A 23,641-nucleotide genomic window follows, 5' to 3' on the forward strand; every position below is an offset into this window, starting at 1 on the left:
GGCAACGGCGGATGGCACGGTGAATTGTGTTCACAGATAATGTTCTCTGGAAATATTCCTGAGCCCATTTTGTGATTTCCAATACAGAAGTATGCCTGTATGTGATGCAGTGCCGTCTAAGGGCCTGAAGATCACGGGCACCCAGTATGGTTTTCCGGCCTTGACCCTTACGCACAGAGATTCTTCCAGATTCTCTGAATCTTTTGATGATATTATGCACTGTAGATGATGATATGGTCAAACTCTTTGCAATTTTACACTGTCAAACTCCTTTCTGATATTGCTCCACTATTTGTCGGTGCAGAATTAGGGGGATTGGTGATCCTCTTCCCATCTTTACTTCTGAGAGCCGCTGCCACTCCAAGATGCTCTTTTTATACCCAGTCATGTTAATGACCTATTGCCAATTGACCTAATGAGTTGCAATTTGGTCCTCCAGCTGTTCCTTTTTTGTATGTGTTGCTGTCATGAAATTTCAAATGAGCCAATATTTGGCATGAAATTTCAAAATGTCTCACTTTCGACATTTGATATGCTGTCTATGTTCTGTTGTGAATACAATATCAGTTTTTGAGATTTGTAAATTATTGCATTCCGTTTTTATTTACAATTTGTACTTTGTCCCAAGTTTTTTGGAATCGGGGTTGTATATAATGTGTGTGTGTGTGTGTGTGTGTATGTATGTATGTGTATATAGGGATGTTAACCGATGACCGTTTGACCAGTGGTTGACCGAATCAACGTCAACCGGTTAATTTTTTTTGGGTTGTCGGTTAAAAAAAAAAAAAATCAATCGTTTTGAAGCTGCCGATTTTGGAGCAGAGAACCTGGAATTCTGTGTTGTAAACGCTTGGGGCATGCCATGTGGTGTAAGGACGACAGCTGACAAATCAGAAACACCCATTCAGTCATGTCCCGCCCTCCCGCCCCAGTTAAAGACAGCTGACAAATCAGAAACACCCATTCAGTCATGTCCCGCCCCAATTGAACACAGCTGCCACTCGGCGAAAGAAAAAAGTGTAGACGCAGGCTTTTTAGCTTACAAATTAATATTGTTTTTTTTTTTTTTAATTATTATTAGAAGGCACATCGAGTTTAGTCCTGCCTTGGCCAGTGCATTCTGAAATGTTTCGGTCTGTAGCTAACAATGCATGTTATTGCAGATCATATCTCTCCACACAAACTAAAGGCGCAGATGCCGACTTTTTCACGGCTGAATCGTGCAGATCCGATTTTTTTTTTTTTTTTTTTTTTTTTAGGGGGGGCGTTGGAGTGTCTGAATAATTTCATCAGAGTAAATTCTGTATTAAAATTACTACATAAGCAAATGCCGTTACAGTCCATGAAACATAGGACGTATGAGAGAGAAAACAGTAAATCAGAAAGCTGTGCAGGTAACTTATTCAGACACTCCAACGCCCCCCCCCCCCCCCCCCAAAAAAAAAATCGGATCTGCACAATTCAGCCGTGAAAAAGGCGCGCCGTTTGCATCCCTGTTTAAACTCATAGGTTAACCGGCTAATGAGGCTCGGTGGTCGGTCAAGATTTTTTTTTAGTTTTCGCCATCCCTTTTTTATATATATATATATATATATATATATATATATATATATATATATATATATATATTCTCTTATATATTCTCCTGTACACCATGTGTGACAGATTAAATGGTATTGTGCTCACTGGTAGAAACCATTTATTCACAAAACATGCATCATATGTACAAGATGATTTACAGGATGCTCTCAACCTGTTCGCCATAGTATTCAACACACAAAAACCAAAAAGTCATGCTCAGCCCTCAATCCCAGCCACATCAGCTGACTGCATCTGATCTCAAGCCAGCCCATATCAGCTGTCAGCCCAGTTGATTCCCTTCTATGCACTCTATTGGCAAATCTCTCATAGAGCACCTTAGTTAAGCTGCTTTAACCTGCCTACCTTTGCTGCTATCTCTGCAAGCCATTTTGCAGCCCACCTCCACTCCAACTCTCACCCTTTCTTGCTGTCTGACTTAATCCATGCCATTTCTGCTTCTGTCGCCGTCCCTGCTTAGCCGTTCCATGCAGGCACATGGAAGGGCAGGGAGGTACTCTCCCTGCCTCATGGCTTTCCATGTAGGCATATGGAAGGGCAGGGAGGTCCCCTAATCCAGGTCATTTCCATCGCTGCCACCCTCCCTGCTTTATATGGGACGGTCTTGGGCTGAGGTGCCCTTGAGCGAGGCACCTAATTCCCAACTCCACCCCGGGCGCTGTTAGCATGGCTGCCCACTGCTCTAGGTATGTGTGTGTGCTCATTGCTCACGTGTGTGTGCATGTGTGTGTTCACTGCTTCAGATGGGTTCAATGCAGAGAGGAATTTCACAAGTATGTGATGAATAAAGTTGTGCTTTTTCTTTTCTTTAGCCATTGCCCGCAGGCACATGGAAGGACAGGGAGGTGCTCTCCCTTCCTCAAGGCTTTCCACATGTGCATGTGGTAGGGCAGGGAGGTCCCAGAACAGAGCCATGTGCCAAATGCAACTTGTTGCTATTGCAATGTGAATAATATTCCTTGATGAAAGTGGTTCTGACAGAAATACAATTAAGTTGGTCAGTAAAACAACTGAAAATCTCTTCTTTGTACTTTTGTCAGTTAAGTAAATGTCCATGTGAATTAACAAATCACAGATTGTTTTTTATTGCTTTTTATAGTAGTTAGTTAATTTAAATAAAAGCTAACAGGGATGTGATTTTTTTCCGCGAATTCGCGGAATTCCGCTTTTTTCACCTCAAAACTTGAAAAAAAAAATGTTTCCGATTTTTTTCCCTCAAATCTACATTCGTATCCTATTCGTTCCGACTTTGTTTGAAAGATGGCAGCCTCGGATTTGCATCTTTACGCCTCGATCACGGAGGCTGCCATCTTTCAACTCTTTGTTTGAAGCGAGCGCATTCATTGGTTGTTACAGAGCGATGGGCCAATCACATACCTCGTTTCATCTCATTGACGTAATTACGTCATTTACGCAATTCCGTCATTGAGATGAAACGAGGTACGTGATTGGCCCGTCGCTCTGTAACAACCAATGAACGCGCTTGTTAGATAGCTGTACGTAAGCTCGCTTCAAACAGAGTTGAAAGATGGCAGCCTCCGTGATCGAGCGTAAAGTGCGCGCGTGTGAGTGAGAGAGGGGGTGCGCGCGCGAGCGCGAGTGAGAGCGCGAGTGAGAGCGCGCGCGTGAGAGAGAGTGTGCGCGAGTGAGAGTGCGTGTGAGTGAGAGAGAGAGTGAGCGAGAGTGTGTGTGTGTGTGTGTGTGTCAGAGTTGCATGTTGACCATTAAATTGGCTTGAATTTGTTAATCATGACAAGTGTTTTTTTTTTTTTTGTGTTTGCTTGCCATTTTAGTACAATTTTTAAGTCAGAAAACCCCAAAACCCAGGAGCTTCGGGGGGCTTCCCCCCCTTGTCCCCCCACCAGGGCGCTGCCCTGGACCAGCTGAGGGCCTGCGGCCCCCAGACCCCCGGCTAAAATTTTCAGATAATTTCACCAGCCCCAAATCACATCCCTGGCTAATCTTAAAATATTTATTGGTCTATTTAGCAAAGTATGGAATCAGGATGTTTTAGATAGAAATAAAATAAGTTTTTTTTATATTTGTCTTTGCAAATATAAAATAAGCTCTTTGCATGGTTAACCACGAACACTGCATACCAGTACCAGATGTTCATTTGGAAATAACTTATTTGCATTAGATTACATTCATTCAGTAGCCTCTCTGTTTAGAATTCCTCACACAAAACTATTTCATTCTTAAAAACATTGTCCAAACATTTTAAACAACATTTACACAAATAATTTCCACAAAATTGCCACAAGGACTCAATTTAAAATTCGACATTTTTAAAAATCTAATCTGATCTAAGATCAAATAGACCCCTCGATTCTCTTTTCAAGTGTAGATACATTGATTCTTGATGCACTTTTATGACACAATTTTAGCACAGGCTTTTACTGTGTTTAGTTGGTGTATGTGTGAGAACCTGGAAATATTATGAAAGTTAAAAGACAAGCAAGCATTGTGAACACCTCAATTGCAGCTTCTGTGTAAACACTGTCAAATTGCTATGACTTTACAAAAGTAATTTTAAGATTTGTTATTGGGATTAAATTAATATAATCAATCATTCATTGTAACAGAGTTTTAATTCTTGTGGGGTTTTTTCACTTATGAATTTATCATTCTTATTAAAGAAAGCCCTAATTATTCCCAGGAAGTTAATCCTACCTCAGACTGCACTGGATGCAGCACTGGAGAGGGATTTTGATCTGCAGGGTTATGTTTTTGAGGCAGCACCAGAGCAGCTCAGGGCACCTAGAGTTGTCCGGGTGGGACTCATCCAAAACAAGATCATTCTTCCCACTGATGCTCCTGTAATTGACCAAGTAAGACAGAAGTAACCTAACCATATTTTAATATCACTCCCTCACTCTGGCAAATTAATCTCTTAATATAAATGGAGTATTTTCTAGCATGTTATAGATTTATCAATTTAACCTTTAACTAATTGTCTAAACATTTTTTTTGTAGATTACTGCTCTACACAAGCGAGTGGGTGAGATAGTGGAAGTAGCTGCTATTTGTGGTGTCAATATGGTCTGCTTCCAGGAAGCCTGGAGTGAGTACCTACATAATCACTGCTTAGATGATTCTCATGAAATCTTGGTTTCAAAGATTTCAAACATGAAATTTTTAAAAAGAATTGAATCAACAAATTTCCTTTTTAGTCATTAAGTCATTAATAAGGTCTGAAGTGTTTGTGAGCATTAAATAAAAACATTACTGGCAATTTAACACTGTCACAATTTTATCAGAGTGGGCAGTGAGGAACTGGAGACAGACGCCACAGTTCAAGGTGTGCTTTTTGCTACACTTTTCAGTGACTTTAATGTTCACACATAGACACACATTTGGGGAGATGCAGCTCTCTCTCTCTCTCTCTCTCTCTCTCTCTCTCTCTCTCTCAGTACTGTCCATCTGAAAAACACACAGAGACACAGGTTGATAGACAGCCAGTAATTAGACACAGGTGTACCTCATTACATGTTACCTGCTGGTGCAACCTGACTCCTCGCCGTTCACAGCTGGTGCTTGACCACACCCTCGCTGCCACATACCCCCACCAGCCGACTCAGGCCAGGGAGCCATCCATCCTAGAGCTGACCTGACCCCCCCCCAGGTGGGAGAGGTAATCCACCACCACCATCTGCATCCCCAGCCTGTCGACCTTCTCAAATTTAAAGGGCTGAAGGGCCAGATACCAACAAGTGATCCATGTGTTGGCATCCTTCATGCAGTGGAGCCACTTGAGTGGGGCATGGTTGGAACAGAGGATGAATGGGCATCTTAGCAGGTAGCCTGGAGAGTGAGGACCACCCACTTGATGGCCAGACACTCCTTTTCTATGGTGCTGTACTTTGACTCTCGCATGGAGAACTTGCATGTGATATACAACACCAGGCACTCCTCCCCCTGTGTCACATGGGACACAATGGCCCCCAGCCCTCTGTCTGATGCATCGCTCTACAAAACAAAAGGGGGAGAAAAGTTAGGAGAATGCAACAGTGGGCTGCCCCCACACAACCTGAGCAAAACCCAATTTACCTGAGCAAAAGCCCATTCACATGGCTCCGTCCATTGGAACGAATCTGGTGCCCCCTTTTTAGTGAGGGCAGCCCCAGGAACTGCCTCACCACCTTTTTCATCTTGGGTCTTTTTGGCAGAATGCAATTGTGCAATTATGCAATTGCTGTGAGCCCCACATGCCTCAGCGACCTCAGGACAGCCCTGAGATGTTGTAAATCCCACTGCCAATTATTACTATAAATAATTGTCATCTAAATAGGCAGCGGCATACGCTTTGTAGGGATGCTGAAATGTTGGTCTATGAGATGCTGAAATGTTGCTGGGGCCCCAAACAACCTGAAAGGTAGGGTGACAAATTGGTGTCAACCAAACGGAGTAGAAAAGGCCATTTCCTTGCAGGATAACGGAGTCAGTATCCCTTTGTTAAATGCAGTGTCGAATAAAAGCGAGCCATGCCTAACCAATTGAGCAGTCCATCAATGCAAGGCACTGGCTATGTGTCAAATTTAGACACCACATTGACATTCCTATAGTACACACAGAACTGGACTGACCCATCAGTCTTGGGAACCAAGACCACCGGGCTGCTCCAGTTACTGTGCGGCACCTCAGTTACCCCATCTCAAGCATGGCTTGGAGTTCATCTCAGACCACATTTTTCTTGTGCTCGGGGAGCTGATCTAGGTGGCTGTGCACCACCACCCCTGGGGGAATCTCAATGTGGTGTTCTATAAGGTCAGTACAACCAGGGAGGGGTTAGAACACCTTGCAGAGCTCCTCCTGCAACCTGGTAACCTGTGCTCTCTGGAATGGTGAGAGATCCACAGGGGACCAGGGTGATTTGGGCCATAAACTGTGGGTGGTAAATGAGAGCAACTGGACTTGCTTGAAGATTCTTGAAGACGTTTCACCTCCCATCCCAAAGGCTTTCTTCAGTTCTGTCTGACTAATAGGAAGTATCAGGTATTTATCCTCTCATGGATGAAAAGCAATCCTAAGGTGTCGTTGAGTCATCCTGTTGGTGTGGGTCACTGGGGGCTGGATGTGAACGGCCTAGAGAGTCATTGGGATGATCAATGGATTGTTGGTTCTCTCTGTCCTCCTGTGAGGTACTGATCTGTGTGTGGGGGTTTCCAGTAGACTTCAATGCTAAGGCTTCTGTCTTGTCTAATGTGTACATCACAATCCAAGAAGGCTAGATTATTCCCACTGACATCCTCCCGAGTGAAATTGATGTTGATATCCACTGCATTGATGTGCTTAGAGAAGGCTTCCACCTCATGGGTTTTGATTTTAACCCAGGTGTCATCCACATGGTATCTGAACCAGTGGCTGGGAGCAACTCCTGAAAAAGTGGTCAAAGCTTTATGTTCCACTTCCTCCATGTATAGATTGGCCACAATAGGGGACACCGGTGAGCCCATGGCGCATCCATGCTTCTGTCTGTAGAAACTTTCATTAAACTGGAAATAGGTGGTGGTCAGGCAGAGGTCAAGCAGGGTGCAAATCTAGTCCGTGGTGAGGGTCGTTCTATCCAGTAAGGTGCTGTCTTGAAGGAGTCGTTTTGTAACAGATTCGACTGCTTCAGGAGTTGCTCCCAGCCACTGGTTCAGATATGTGGATGACACCTGGGTTAAAATCAAAACCCATGAGGTCAAAGCCTTCTCTAAGCACATCAATGCAGTGGATCTCAACGTCAATTTCACTTGGGAGGATGTCAGTGGGAATAATCTAGCCTTCTTGAATTGTCATGTACACATTAGACAAGACAGAAGCCTTAGCATTGAGGTCTATCTCCACAGTTTTAGGAGATTGAGGTGGTAAATTTGACGTGTCGCCTCTATCTGGATGTTTGACCTCATAGTCGACTTCCCCAATTCGCTGTGTGGCGTCAAAGGGCCCTTTCTACTTGGAGAGTAATTTTGAGCTTCATGCGGGCAGTAAAATGAGCACTTTTTATCTTCTGGTTCAAACTCTCTTAGCCATGTGCCTCTGTTGTACAGACAGGATTGACGTTCTTGCACCTGTAACAAATTCTCCTTGGTTATGTGGGTTAAGTGTGTAGAGTGTTGCCCTCAGGTCAAGAATGTACTGAATCTTATGTTTGCTTTGAGAAGGCCCCTCCTCCCACTTTTCTCTAATGATGTCTAAGACAGCACAGGATTTATGCCCATAAATTAATTCAAATGGGGAAACCCCAGTGGAAGCTTGCAGGACCTCGCACACTGCAAACCATAGAGGGTCTCACCACCTATCCCAGTTTTTAGTGTCCCCATGACCGAACTTACAAATTGTTTTTAAGTGTTTGGTTAAATCGTTCAACCAGCCTGTCAGTTTGTGGATGATAAATACTAGTACGAATCAATTTGATCCCCAGTAATTCGTATAATTTGCATAGTGTGAATGACATCAATGTAGTGCCTTGATCAATCAAGATTTCTTTTGGAATCCCGAGTTGGGAGATAACACAGAAGCGTACCTCCATAACACCACATGCTGAGATATTGCAAAGAGGCACTACTTCCAGGTATCGTGTTGCATAATCCACTATGACTAACACAAAACAATACCCGCATGCAGATTGATCTCATGGCTCAATGAGATCCATGCCAAATCTTTTGAAGGGCATCTTGATTAATGATAACAGGCACAATGTCTCTTTTGGTCTGGCCACTGGATTTACCAGCTGGCATTCGCGACAAGCTGCACACCATCTACGGACATCAGCGCAAATCAGTGGCCAGTAGAAACAAGCCATCAGACGATTTAGCGTTGTATCCTGTCCCAAGTGTCCAGCCATAAGATTATAATAAATCGCATGGAATAAAAGTTCGCTGTGACTTCTCAGGACCAATAACTGTGTCGTCTCTTCCTTAGTTTGAGTGTCCTGTGTCACTTGAGTGTCCTATGCCTATCCTTAATAATACAAAAATAGGAAAAGGAAAGCGCAGTGTTAGGTTGGAAGGGTTAGCCATCAATTGCTTTCTCTTGGTCAAAAGTGTGTCTCAGAGACTTGTCTTGTCTGTTCCAATGGGAAATCCCCCAAGGGATTCCCCAGAGAGAAAGGAGGGCCCTCTCCACTCTGTGTCATCATGATGCAGAGCTGACTTGGACAACCCTGGGACTGCCTCCCCAGCGAATGTTGCAGCAGGATTCCCCCGTGATGTACTACTGCAGGACCCACCCACTACTAACTGTTTTATTAATGTTTTAAGCCCCGGCCAATCTGTTCCCAGGATAAGTGGATGGGTGAGGCTCAGACTAACCGCTGCCTCCACACTGTTTTTCTCCCCGGAATTGAAATAGTGACAGGCATTAGCGGATATTTATGCATATCACCATGTATCACACCACCTGATCAGTTGTGCATTTCCCAGTGCCCTGCATTGAATTAGGCTTTGATGCATGGAGATCTGATTACAACCATAATTCACCAAAGCCTGATGTGTACCCCCTTGAATACTCAGAGACTCTGTACATTCTTACTCGATCAGGGGAAGCCTGCGGTGCTTCAGGAATGCGAATCAGTAGCCCCACCTCCTTGTGGAAGCGCTGATTCTGGGAAGTCCCAGCCTTCCCGCTGTGCTGACAGACCTGCCTAGGCTCAGTCCCGGTTCTGGTAGGCATGGATGAGTCCACCTCTGGAGAGAGAAAGGGGGTTAATGGCAGCACAGATACAAAAGGAGAAGGGAGAGGAGAAACATGAGTGTGGGGAGCGGGTTTCAGGAATTGTCTTCCATTTCCACGGGGCTGGGGTAAGGAAGGGGCAAGGGGAGAGAGAGAGAGAGAGAGAGAGAGAGAAGAAGAGGGAGAGGGACAAGGTGAAAGTGAGCAAGAGAAAGGAAGGGAAGCTCCACAAACACCGCCAGGTGTTCCTCTGCCAGCTGGACTGCCTCCTCCAGTGATGCCACATGGTGACACTGGATCCACATCAAAATATCACTCATCAGTTGGGCGACAAACTTCTCCAGCATCACATGGTTAATTATGTCCTCCATGTCGCACTCGCCTGCCCACAACCACAGTCAGCAAGCTTCTTGGAGCAGCTGTGCAAACACAAATGGGTGGCCGACTTTGCTGCAGGCCAGCACATGGAACCACTGGCAATGTTCTTCTGGGCTGTGGCTGACTCATTGCAGTACAGCTTGCTTCAGGTCCGGGTACTCCAGCATGCTGGTGGCCGGGAGCTGCTGAGCCTTGAGCTGTGCTTCCCTCGACAGGAGTGGCAGTAGGCGAGCCACCCACTGCGAGGTTGGCCACAAGCTTGCCTCTGCGACATGCTTGAACAGCTCGAGGAAAGCTTGTGTTGTCCTGTGGCCCCATCTTGACCAGCTGCACAGGAACGCTGGCTTCAGGAGTGACTGCTAGAGTACCTGCTGACTGGACCAAGCTTCGTAGCACCTGTTGGTTCTTCGCTGGGCTGTGCACAGGACCTGGAAGTGCTGCTCTTGCTTGCTGGACAGGGTGAACGGCTCTTGGTGCTGATGTTGGAGGTCAGCAGTAAGGGTATGGAAGACCTCCCTGACTAGTTTGGACTCTATGCCGGTATTTGTTCCTCAAGTCCTGGGTTTTGGCACCAGTGTAACAACTTTATCAGAGTGGGCAATGAGGAACTGGAGACAGATGCTGCAATTCAAGGTGTGCTTTTTATCCTAAATACACTTTTCAGTGGTTTTAATGTTCACACACAGACACACATGTGGGGAGATCCAGCTCTCTCTCTGTACTGGCCATCTGAAAGACACACAGACACATTAATAGACAGTCAGTAATTAGACACAGGTGTGCCTCATCACATGTTACCTGCTGCTACAGGTTTGTAGCCGCTCTGGTTTTGACTCCTTGTTGTTCACAGTTGATGCTCAACCACACCCTCGCTGCTACAAATGCCTTTTTGAGCATATATTCCAAAACAAGTTCTTAATCTCATTATTGCAACAGACTGAAAATATCAAGACTATTAGGAAAGCTCATAGATTTTCACATTTTTAAAATTTTATTTAAGTCATGCACAGTTACTTGAGACTCTGCAATAATATAGATTTTTAAATTAGTATTTTTATTTCATTTTGATCGATTTCTCTCATTACTGCAACACCTTCTGAAATCTACAAGCTAATATTTTTGGTATTTCAAGGAAACCTGATATTTTCAAAATGATGTGTCAAACCTGAAAGAACATAGTGTATGCATTCTGGACATGCATTTAAAAGCAAACTACTGTTTTTTCCTATTAATTCAATTAGCCTTAAAAGAACAATTGTTGCGCTCATAATACATCAATTTCAGAAATGAGGTTGATGATTTCGGTAATGATAAGTATACTAAGACTGAGGTACAGTTAAAAATATTATACAACCCCAAAAAGTTGGGACGGTATGGAAAATGCAAATAAAAAAAATTAGAGCATTTGATTTCTAAATTTACTTTGTCTTATAGTTTATTGCAGACAGTATGAACCCAAGATATTTCATGTTTTTTCTGGTCAACTTCATTTCATTTGTTAATATGTCACATTTGTGTGCATTTGCGCTTGGCACACCACAAACTGCCATTCATGTCCATGTGCATTTGCGCTCTGAGTGTACATTGCATGCCACAAAGACTAATCACTATGCTCCTGTTCCAGATTAGAGGGTAATCAGAGCGCATACATATAAATACTCTGAACTCGTACAGACTTTGTGAACTCCATGCAATACCTAGTGTCTGATTATACCAAGCCTGTCATTCTATGTTAGCGCTCTGGTTTTGACTTTGTTTTGTTTATTTGGACTTTTGCCTTTTGCCTTACCTCTCCTTGACCTTTCTGCTGCATTTGACACTGTTGATCACCCCATCCTCCTGTCATCCTTGTCAGCTCTGGGGATCTGCAGAAGACAACCCTAGACTGGTTCAAGTTCTACCTCTTTGGTTGCTTCTTCCAGGTTACCTGGTCTGGTACTGTATCAGCACCATGCTCACTTACTGTACCACTGGTGTCCCTCAAGGTTCAGTTTTTCTCCCTCTACACCCAGTCTCTCGGCCTGATTATCTCTCCTCCTGGTCTGTCCTACCACTGTTCTGCTGATGACACTCAACTGTTTCTCTCTTTTCCTCCTTCTGACACACAAGTCTCCTCTCGCATCTCTGCGTATCTGCATGACATCCAGAGCTGGATGTACAACCATCACCTGAAGCTCAACCCAGGCAAGATGGAGGTGTTCTGTATTCCTGCTCCATCCTCTCCACCCAGAATGCCGTCATCTCCCTGGGGGACATCTCTAGGTTACCTTCACACAGCACAAAGAACCTTGGGGTTGTGTTTGACAACAGACTCTCCTGCTCAGTGAACATCACTGGAGGGACCCGGACGCGTAGATTTCTCCTCTACAACACCTGAAGGATCCGCCCTTTTCTCACCACTTACTCTACTCGGTTCACTGATCCTCTCCCTCTTGGACTACTGCAACTCTCTCCTTGCTGGCCTTCCAGCATCTGCCATCAGACCCCTGCAGCTCATCCAGAATGCTGCAGCTCACCCGATCTATAACCTCCCTCGTTCTTCCCATGTTACCCCTCTGCTTGCTGACCTGCACTGGTTATCAAATTTAAGACATTGGTGCTAGCTTACCAGGCTGTCAAGAGGTTAGGCTCAGTATACTTCCAGAGTCTGATCTGTCCCTACATACCAGCCAGATCCCTATGCTCCACTACTATTGGTCACCTGGCCCCTCCTCCTCTCCGCTTCTGCCCAGCCCACTCAAGACTGCTGTCTGTCCTGGTTCTCCATTGGTGGAATGACCTTCCCATTGAGGTCAGAACTGTCGACTCCCTGACCACCTTTAAGCACAGACTGAAGACTCGCTTCTTCAAGCTGCACCTCTCCCCTGCTTCCCTGCCCACTGTGTAACCAGGTATCGGTCTTGACCAAACCAGGCCGTCTATCCTGGGATTAGCCTTTGGAGTTTTATTTTTCTCTATTTCATTGTACTTTGTCGGTTCATTTGTATGGTTGGCTTGTTTCCTTGGCTGTTTGCTGAGTGTTGTTACTTCAACGGAATATTACACTAAGTGTTATTCTGTTAGTTGTTCATCTGGCACTAAAACTTTCCTGTCTAGACATTTGGCACTTCTTGTACCTGACTTTTGACTGTGTCTATTTCCTGAGCTCAACAAAAAAGTAGAAATAGTCCCGAGAGTTTGTTCCAGTAACCTAATCAATATAAAATTAGATCATACTGACTGTACAGCCACTGCCAGCACCTTTGATCATAAAATGGTTAATGAACTTATTACTGATCAGGAGTTTAATATACGGTGTTTAACAGAAACATGGATTAAGTCGAATGAATATATAGCATTAAATGAAGCTAGTCCTCCTGGATACAGTTATATACACCAGCCTCATCTAACTGGCAGAGGAGGAGGCATCACGGTTATTTATAATGATTATCTAGGTGTAACACACAAACCTGGTTATAAATTTAATACATTTGAAGTTCTTCAGACTAATATAATGTATGCAGCCTCGAAAAATAAGTCTACCCAGTTAATTCCGTTACTTATTATTTACAGGCCCCCGGGGCCATATTCTGAGTTTCTTTCTGAATTTACAGATTTTCTCTCAGACCTGGTTATTTCCTTAGACAAAGCTTTAGTTGTCAGAGATTTTAATATTCACTTTGATAATCCAGAAGACCCTTTTAAAATAGCGTTTGTTTCCATTTTAGATTCAGTAGGGATTAATCAGAATGTCATAGGACCGACCCATAATCGTGGTCACACCCTCAATCAAATACTAATATTTGGGCTAAACGTAGAAAATATAGTCATACTTCCACAGTCTGAAGTTATCTCAGATCATTATCTCATCTCATTCAAAATATGTCTGAGTAATAATATATGCACCTCACCACGCTACTGTATTAAATGTACATTCACGTCAACTACTGCACAGAGCTTTATAAATGATCTCCCAGAGTTATCAACTTTGATTGGGTCACTGTCAGCCCCGACAGAACTTGATCAGGCAACTGAATGCTTGGAGCCAACATTCCGCTATGCTTTAGATAATGTAGCTCCTCTTAAAAGGAAAGTGATCAGAGAGAAAAAATTAGCACCTTGATGTAATGATGACACTCGCACGTTAAAACAGACCACTCAAAAATTGGAACATAAATGGGGTGAAACAAAATTGGTAGCATTCAAATTAGTGTGGAAGAAGAGCTTCCTGATGTATAGAAAAGTTCTTAGTGCTACTAGATCAACATATCTCTCCTCCCTAATAGAAGATAAAAATGATCCTAGATTTCCATTTAATACTGTAGCAAAATTAACCAGGAATAAATCCATGATCGACACATGCACACCTGCAGTATGTAGTAGCAACGACTTCATGAATTTTTTTAATGACAAAATTGAGAATATCCAACAAAAAATTCACACTACTAATTTAAGGTCAGACAATGTAAGTGACCCTGTAGTTAACAATATAACTATCAGATTAGCAATTAAAATGTTTTACTCCCCTTAGAGAAATTGAATTGCTTTCATTAATCTCTGCATCAAAAGCCTCAACTTGTATACTAGATCCCTTACCTACATGTCTGTTCAAACAGATAATACCTGAAGTAATTGAACCGCTTCAAAAAATAATCAATTCTTCTCTTAGGATTGGCTATGTACCCAAATCCTTTAAACTAGCAATTATCAAACCCCTGATTAAAAAACCTGACCTTGATCCCTGTCAGCTGTCCAATTATCGGCCAATATCAAACCTCCCCTTTATCTCCAAGATCCTTGAAAAAGCTGTGGCACAGCAGTTATGCTCATATTTACATAGGAATAACATCCATGAAATGTATCAGTCAGGATTTAGCACATAGCACAGAGACAGCTCTGGTTAAAGTAGTAAACGACCGACTGTTGGCATCTGATCAGGGCTGTGTCTCGCTGCTTGTGTTGATTGACCTTAGTGCAGCATTTGATACCATTGATCATTCCATTCTTCTGGATAGACTAGAAAATGTTGTGGGAGTTAAGGGAACGGCCCTCTCCTGGCTCAGCTCTTATTTAACTGATCGCGATCAATATGTTGATGTAAATGGTGATTTTTCTAGACATACTGAGGTAAAGTTTGGTGTTCCACAAGGTTCTGTCTTGGGTCCACTGCTTTTTTTCTTTATATATGTTACCTCTGGGTGATATTATTCGTAAACATAGTATTACACTACGTTCACACTGCAGGCTGAAGTGACTCAAATCCGATCTTTTCGCCCATATGTGACCTGTATCCGATCTTTTATTGACAATATGAATGACACAGATCCGATTTTTTTCAAATCCGACCCAGGCCGTTTGGATATGTGGTCCTAATTCCGATTCCTATCCGCTCTTTTCATATGCGACTTCAGTCTGAACCGCCAGGTCGCATTCATCCGACTTACACGTCATCAACAAGCCACAAACATCACTATTCTGCGCTGAAGTAGGCGGCGGGTCTCTCAAAACAAGTTACAACAACATGGCGCATAATCACGGGCGCAGATAGAGGGTGGGACTCGTCCCACCCAGATTTAAATTCACCTCGTTCGGTCCCCCCCACTTATAGGGAGGAAAAAACCTCTATGCTGTCTTTCTTTGCATAAGGCAAACCTCACGGAAAAATCAAAAGACTAATTACCATTCGGTTTATTGAGGTGCACGGCAGTACAGACATAGTTGCAACAATTCACATAAAACAAAACAAAGACTGATATTCGGTTGGTTGAGCTGTGCAGACTGCACAGGTTGCGAGCTCGAGCTTGGTTGCTATGGTTACTAACAACAAGTTTGACAGGCATATCGGAGTTGGGGTTGGTTTGCTGGCAGCTTTGTCCCCCCAGTTTTTTGTCCCCCCCAGTTAAAAAAACGTATCTGCGCCCCTGCGCATGACATCAATTCGAGGGACGCTTCGGGCTGTGAAGGTTCTGAATCTTCTCAATGGAAGGACGCAGAGGTTAGGGAGCTGATTTCCATTTGGGGGGATACAGCTATTCAAGCTAGATTGGATGAGTCATACCGCAACTGGGCGGTTTTACTTCCGTAAACACTGGCCATGCTCACTGCGTGTGACGTCGTCGTATCCTGCAATGCGCATGCGGAAGACTTTTAGGTCGCTTTTCGTTCATACTGAGGATCACATACAAGTCGCATATATTTGTTAATGTGAACGACCTCACAAAAAAATCGGATTTCACAAAAAAATCGGAATTGAGCATTAAGCCTTGCAGTGTGAACGTAGCGTTAGTTTCCACAGTTATGCTGATGACACACAGTTGTATGTTTCTGCAAAACCAGATGAGAGACACCAGCTTAATAGAATTGAGGAATGTGTAAAGGACATTAGACACTGGATGCTTATTAACTTCCTTCTGCTTAACTCTGACAAGACTGAAGTACTTGTACTCGGACCACATGCAGCTAGAAGTAAGTTTTCTGATTACATAATAACTCTGGATGGCCTTTCTGTTTCTTCACGTGCAGCAGTAAAAGACCTCGGGGAGATTATTGACCCCAGTCTTTCTTTCAAAACTCACATTGATAACATTACCCGGATAGCTTTCTTTCATCTCAGAAATATTGCTAAGATAAGAAATTTAATATCACTACACGACGCAGAAAAACTAGTTCATGCTTTTGTTACCTCCAGGTTGGATTATTGTAATGCCTTACTGTCTGGATGTTCCAATAAGTGTATAAACGAGCTCCAGTTAGGTCAAAATGCAGCTGCAAGAGTCCTTACTAGAACTAGAAAATATGACCACATCACATCACCCCTGTCTTATCCACACTGCATTGGCTCCCAATCAATTTTCTTATTGATTATAAAATACTACTATTGACCTTTAAAGCATTGAATGGCACCACAGTACCTGAGCACCACAGTACCTGAGCGAACTTCTGGTCCTTTATGACCCGCCACACCTACTTAGATCAAAAGGGGCAGGCTATCTGCTGGTACCTCATATAGTGAAGGCTACATCAGGGGGCAGAGCCTTTTTCTTACAAAGCCCCACAGTCATGGAACAGCCTTCCATGTAGTGTTTGGGAATCACACAGTCTCAGCATTTAAGTCTAGGCTGAAAACATATCTGTTTAGTCAAGCCTTTTGTTAATGGTGTTTATGAGGTAAAGGTGTAGATCTGGAGGGTCCTCAGACATAGTGTTTTGGTAAACTGGGATTTATGGATGCTGTCAGTCCCCCACTTGCTTGCTCACTCGAGTTTGTTGACAGTGTAGTGGCTGGCTGCTTTATGTCCTGGGGCTCCCTCCTGCCTGTGTTACCTTCTGACTCTCTCTCCTTTTAGTTATGCTGTCAGTTAGTTTTGCCGGAGTCCCTGCTTATACTCAGTGCAAAATGTGTAATGTACCTACTATTCAGATGACATTGGGCATACCCAACAACCTGTGTTCCCCCCCCCAATCTGTCCCTCTGAGCTACATGTCAGTCCTGGGATCGAGGTGCTGACTGACCTCTTCTGCTCCTCGGATTTGCCTGATCCATCCTTATGCCCTATGTCTGGTTGGAGTCTCATCACATTGCTCCTGTGGACGACGGCCTCATATGGACAGTTGAAAGTCACACTTGGAAGATGCTCTGGACACTTACAGTAATGTTTTTGTGGCTGAGGATTACAGTTGGCTTGCTAACTTTGGTACTGTGGTACCAATGAACAGTTTTGCACTCAAGTTTCCATTAAAGAAGAGTTATAACATCAATGAAACTGACTTCATGTTCAAACTGTTAATATTACAGTCATGTTGTCTGTTGTTGTCCAGCTGAGGATGGGTTCCCTTTTGGGTCTGGTTCTTCTCGAGGTTTCTTCCTTGTGTCGTCTGGGGGAGTTTTTCCTTACCACCATCACCACGGGCTTGCTCATTGGGGATAGATTAAGGATAAAATTGGCTCATGTCTTGGGTCATTCAGATTCTGTAAAGCTGCTTTGGGACAATGTCGATTGTTAAAAGCGCTATACAAACACACTTGACTTGACTTTTGTTCTTCTTGTACGTCACTCTGAATAAGAGTGTCTACTAAATGCCATGTAACATAATTTAATGTAATGATGTTCTGTTTGTGACTCGTTTGACCCTTGCCTGTTTCTTGACTCTGTCTTTGCCAAACGTTTGTGATCTGTATCCTTGTTGTGTTTATAAATAAACTCTTCCTGCATTTACATCCATCTACCACAACCTTTACTGAAATGTACTTCGCCCATACCATGTATGCAGCAGGAAGGAGCAGGGATGCTGAACAATGCCATGCCAGTGTCACTGTGCTCAACTCAGGATTGGTATGGTATCTCCAGCGACTATGGCTGGACATACCAGCACCCTACGACAGAGTGAAGTATCCACCCAATGGATTTCTGCTGCAGTACTCCCTCTTTGATGAAGATCTAGTGGAGTTCAAGCCTGCAGAGAGTTTGGGTCGGGTGCATGATCTACTGGCTCACTGAATCAGCATGTTGGTGGGCTGGGCACCTTATCACAATAGAGCACCCATGTTTCCAAAGCTCTAAGTCATTCAGCTCTATTCTCAAGTTCAGGTTCCAGGCTCGAGGGAGGATCCCTTAAAAAAAAATTGAGGGGCACTGATACTCAAGAGGCCAAAAGTGTGGCCTCCGCTCCACAGCTTGCTTCAGAGGCTGACAGGGTGGCCTCCGCTCCACAGCTCATGCCAGAGGCCAACAGGTTGGCCTCCACTTCACAGCTCACTTCAGAGGCTGACAGGGTGGCCACCATTCCACAGCTCATGCCAGAGGCTGATAGGCCAGCCTTCATTCTACAGCTCATGCCAGAGGGCAACAGGGACCGTCTCATTTTATCGGCTCACACCTCATCATCCACGGGCCACTTGGGCATTAGGGGCAAACATCAGCTCCTCAGGGCCAAATACTGGTGGCCCTACATGCTCATCCTGCATCGAGTATGCCTGTACTAGAATACCAGAGCCCATGCCCATACCAAAGCCTATGCCAGTCTCTAAGCCCATATCCGAGCCCAAGCCCATGTCCATGCCTGAGCCCAAGCCCATGTCCATGCCTGGTCCATGCCAAGGTCAGAGTCTAAGCCAGAGTACAAACCCACATCTTTGCCTGAGTCCATGCGCCCATGCTGAATCCTGAGTCCAACCCCATGTCCAAGTCCATGCCAATGCTGATGCCAGGGTCCATGCCCATGCTCAAGCCTAGGTCTGCACCTGAGTCTATACACATTCTGACACCCTGAGTCCAACCCCATGTTCAAGTCCATGCCCATGCTCAAGCCAAGGTTCACACCTAATTTCATGCCAACGTCGGAGTCCATGCCCATGCTGAATCCTGAGTCCAACCCCAAATCCATGCCAATGCTGATGCCAGGGTCCATGCCCATGCTCAAGCCTAGGTCTGCACCTGAGTCCAACCCCATGTTCAAGTCCATGCCCATGCTCAAGCCAAGGTTCACGCCAATGTTGGAGTCCATGCCCATGTCAATGCCAGGATCCATGCTCATGTCCATATCTATGCCTGAGCCCATATCCATGGCTATGCCTAAGCCCATGTCTATGCCTGAGCCCATGCCCATGTCTGAATCTGTGCCGGAGCTCATGTCTATGTCCATGCTCAAGCCCATGTTTATGCCAGAGTCCACACTCATGTCTGTTCCTGAGCCCCCGACCATCCTCATGTCCAAGTCTAAGCCTGAACCAAAGCCTCCTCCTGCGTCTCTGCTCCCACTCAAGGCCCACATGGAACCCAAGCCTCTACCTAAGCCCAGGTTCCGGTGCCATATTCTTCCCGAGTCAAAGCAGAGCTCAGAGGGGACTTCATCCAGCACCAGGTCCTCATCCCCTGGGCCAACCAATTAGATTTTTTTTTTGGGGGGAGGGGGTGTTTCTGTCATGTCCATCTGCGTTTGCACTCGATGCACCACAAACTGTCACTCACATCCATGCACATTTGCACTCTGAGCACGCAGTGTGTCCCGCAAGGACTAATCACTATACAGCTGTTCTGAATTAGAGGACAATCATGGCATGTGCATATAAGGACTCTGAACTCATACAGACTGTGAAGTATACACACAGTACCTAGCGTCTGATTATACTAAGCCTGTTAATCTGTGTTAGCGCTCTGGTTTTGACTTTTTGTTTATTTGGACTCTACCTTTCACCTTAACTCTGATTAATATTTGCGCCTTGTTTGACGCTTTCCTGACTCTGTCTTCACCAAACATTTGTGATCTGTATGCCTGTTTTGTCTCATCTCATCTCATTATCTCTAGCCGCTTTATCCTGTTCTACAGGGTCGCAGGCAAGCTGGAGCCTATCCCAGCTGACTACGGGCGAAAGGCGGGGTACACCCTGGACAAGTCGCCAGGTCATCACAGGGCTGACACATAGACACAGACAACCATTCACACTCACATTCACACCTACGGTCAATTTAGAGTCACCAGTTAACCTAACCTGCATGTCTTTGGACTGTGGGGGAAACCGGAGCACCCGGAGGAAACCCACGCGGACACGGGGAGAACATGCAAACTCCACACAGAAAGGCCCTCGCCGGCCACGGGGCTCGAACCCGGACCTTCTTGCTGTGAGGCAACAGCGCTAACCACTACACCACCGTGCCGCCTGCCTGTTTTGTTTTTAAACAAATTCTTCCTGCATTTACATCCGTCTACCACCGCCTTTAGTGACAATATAAGCCCATTCCAGGTATGCAACACATTCCCATAAAGCTTGGATGGGGCAATTTAAGAGTAATGAGGAAAAATAATTAAATAATGATGTGATTTGAAACAGGTGATGTCAACAGGTGATTGTACAACCCCGATTCCAAAAAAGTTGGGACAAAGTACAAATTGTAAATAAAAACGGAATGCAATGATGTGGAAGTTTCAAAATTCCATATTTTATTCAGAATAGAACATAGATGACATATCAAATGTTTAAACTGAGAAAATGCATCATTTAAAGAGAAAAATTAGGTGATTTTAAATTTCATGACAACAACACATCTCAAAGTTGGGACAAGGCCATGTTTACCACTGTGAGACATCCCCTTTTCTCTTTACAACAGTCTGTAAGCGTCTGGGGACTGAGGAGACAAGTTGCTCAAGTTTAGGGTTAGGAATGTTAACCCATTCTTGTCTAATGTAGGATTCTAGTTGCTCAACTGTCTTAGGTCTTTTTTTGGTCATATCTTCTGTTTTATGATGCGCCAAATGTTTTCTATGGGTGAAAGATTTGGACTGCAGGCTGGCCAGTTTAGTATCCGGACCCTTCTTCTACGCAGCCATGATGCTGTAATTGATGCAGTATGTGGTTTGGCATTGTCATGTTGGAAAATGTAAGGTCTTCCCTGAAAGAGACATCATCTGGATGGGAGCATATGTTGCTCTAGAACCTGGATATACCTTTCAGCATTGATGGTGTCTTCCCAGATGTGTAAACTGCTCATGCCACATGCACTAATGCAACCCCATACCATCAGGGATGCAGGCTTCTGAACTGAGCGCTGATAACAATTTGGGTCGTCCTTCTCCTCTTTAGTCCGAATGACATGGCGTCCCTGATTTCCATAAAGAACTTCAAATTTTGATTCATCTGACCACAGAACAGTTTTCCACTTTGCCACAGTCTATTTTAAATGAGCCTTGGCCCAGAGAAGACGTCTGCGCTTCTGGATCATGTTTAGATACAGCTTCTTCTTTGAACTATAGAGTTTTAGCTGGCAACGGCAGATGGCACAGTGAATTGTGTTCACAGATAATGTTCTCTGGAAATATTCCTGAGCCCATTTTGTGATTTCCAATACAGAAGCATGCCTGTATGTGATGCAGTGCCGTCTAAGGGCCTGAAGATCATGGGCACCCAGTATGGTTTTCCGGCCTTGACCCTTACGCACAGAGATTCTTCCAGATTCTCTGAATCTTTTGATGATATTATGCACTGTAGATGATGATATGCTCAAACTCTTTGCAATTTTACACTGTCGAACTCCTTTCTGATATTGCTCCACTAATTGTCGGTGCAGAATTAGGGGGATTGGTGATCCTCTTCCCATCTTTACTTCTGAGAGCTGCTGCCACTCCAAGATGCTCTTTTTATACCCAGTCATGTTAATGACCTATTGCCAATTGACCTAATGAGTTGCAATTTGGTCCTCCAGCTGTTCCTTTTTTGTACCTTTTAACTTTTCTAGCCTCTTATTGCCCCTGTCCCAACTTTTTTGAGATGTGTTGCTGTCATGAAATTTCAAATGAGCCAATATTTGGCATGAAATTTCAAAATGTCTCACTTTCGACATTTGATATGTTGTCTATGTTCTATTGTGAATACAATATCAGTTTGAGATTTGTAAATTATTGCATTCCATTTTTATTTACAATTTGTACTTTGTCCCAACTTTTTTGGAATCGGGGTTGTAATTCTGGTTTGGTACAAAATCCCTTTCCAAGAAAGGCCAAGTCTTTGAGGAGCAAAGATGGGTCGAAGAGCTCCAATTTGTAAAGGGTGTGAGGAAAATTATTGAAATATTTAAAAACAATGTTCCTTAAAGAAAGATATGAAGCAATATGGATACAGTCATGTAAAAAAAAAAAAAAAAACATGCCATGAAAATATCGGCACATAGATTTCCACATTGGTACCAGATAGCTGCCAAGCCCTTTGACCAGCCTTCCTGACTTGCAAAGCACCACCACTTGCAAAGCACCACCGATTTCATTATTAGAATCATCTGATGATTCGCTGCTGAAATCATTTACAAGAGGTGGATAGTCCTTTTTCCGAAGTTCATACATATATCCGGTATCTGCCTTATCCATACTGACGTGAAGATAACTCTTTTTCATCTGACTAAATCCAAGTTCACAAGTATGTTTACATTTGCTTGGCTTAACTTCTGGTACCTGGCTATCAACAACTTCACGTTGCATCCTGAGTGCCATATTGGATGTGCAATAAAGCTTGACACACTTTTGGACTTTTAAGCACTTAAAGCTACTTATGGTGGCTAATCAAGTGGCTGCACTTGTGTGCATTATTATAATTAGTCAGTCCCCCCAGGATTCCGCGGGCCTTTTTTGTGATTGTTGCGGGCTAAAATGTCTGATGTTGGGGGGGTTTTCTAAAAAATTGCGATGAAAGTTGCGGTTTTTTAGGTTTTTGTTGAGATTACATTGCGGGAGGAAGTGAAAGTTGCAAGAAATTTTTGTGATTTTCTCTTTTTGTGATTAAAATTGAGTGATATGTTAAATGTTAAGTTATTACTGAAAAACTATTGATTAAAAAAAAAAAACACTGAGAAATGGTCCTATAAACAACTTTACCAATATAAAAGATTACCAGGACTACAAAAATGCAGAACAATAGGCTTTACTTATCCAAATGCACCTGTTGGTTCAAAAGTTAAAGTGCATAGAACCTCACAGCACAACATGAAGTTACCTTAAAATAGAATATAAATGCCTCAGCTTTCATGGAAGAAAAAAAAAACTATTAATACTAGTACTGTGTGCAGGCAGTCTCTCCTGAAGACTAAATTAAACAATAATTATAAACTAATAAAATACAACCATGATTCCAAAAAAGTTGGGACAAAGTACAAATTGTAAATAAAAACGGAATGCAATGATGTGGAAGTTTCAAAATTCCATATTTTATTCAGAATAGAACATAGATGACATATCAAATGTTTAAACTGAGAAAATGTATCATTTAAAGAGAAAAATTAGGTGATTTTTAAATTTCATGACAACAACACATCTCAAAAAAGTTGGGACAAGGCCATGTTTACCACTGTGAGACATCCCCTTTTCTCTTTACAACAGTCTGTAAGTGTCTGGGGACTGAGGAGACAAGTTGCTCAAGTTTAGGGACAGGAATGTTAACCCATTCTTGTCCAATGCAGGATTCTAGTTGCTCAACTGTCTTACGTCTTTTTTGTCGTATCTTCCATTGAATGATGCGCCAAATGTTTTCTATGGGTGAAAGATT

At 43.6% G+C, this 23,641-nt stretch overlaps 1 protein-coding gene across 1 annotated transcript in view; it reads left to right on the plus strand.

Moving 5' to 3' along the window:
* The window catches only part of upb1 (ureidopropionase, beta), a 435,926-nt gene that overhangs the window by 25,936 nt on the left and 386,349 nt on the right, over positions 1 to 23,641 (plus strand). The window contains exons 2-3 of the mRNA XM_060930788.1: positions 4,259 to 4,430; positions 4,576 to 4,663. Of these exons, the coding sequence (XP_060786771.1) occupies positions 4,259 to 4,430; positions 4,576 to 4,663 (260 nt within the window). The remainder of the gene's footprint in view (positions 1 to 4,258; positions 4,431 to 4,575; positions 4,664 to 23,641) is intronic.

The sequence above is a fragment of the Neoarius graeffei genome, chromosome 10, assembly GCF_027579695.1.
Source record: "Neoarius graeffei isolate fNeoGra1 chromosome 10, fNeoGra1.pri, whole genome shotgun sequence".
Classification (NCBI taxonomy): Eukaryota; Metazoa; Chordata; class Actinopteri; order Siluriformes; family Ariidae; genus Neoarius; species Neoarius graeffei.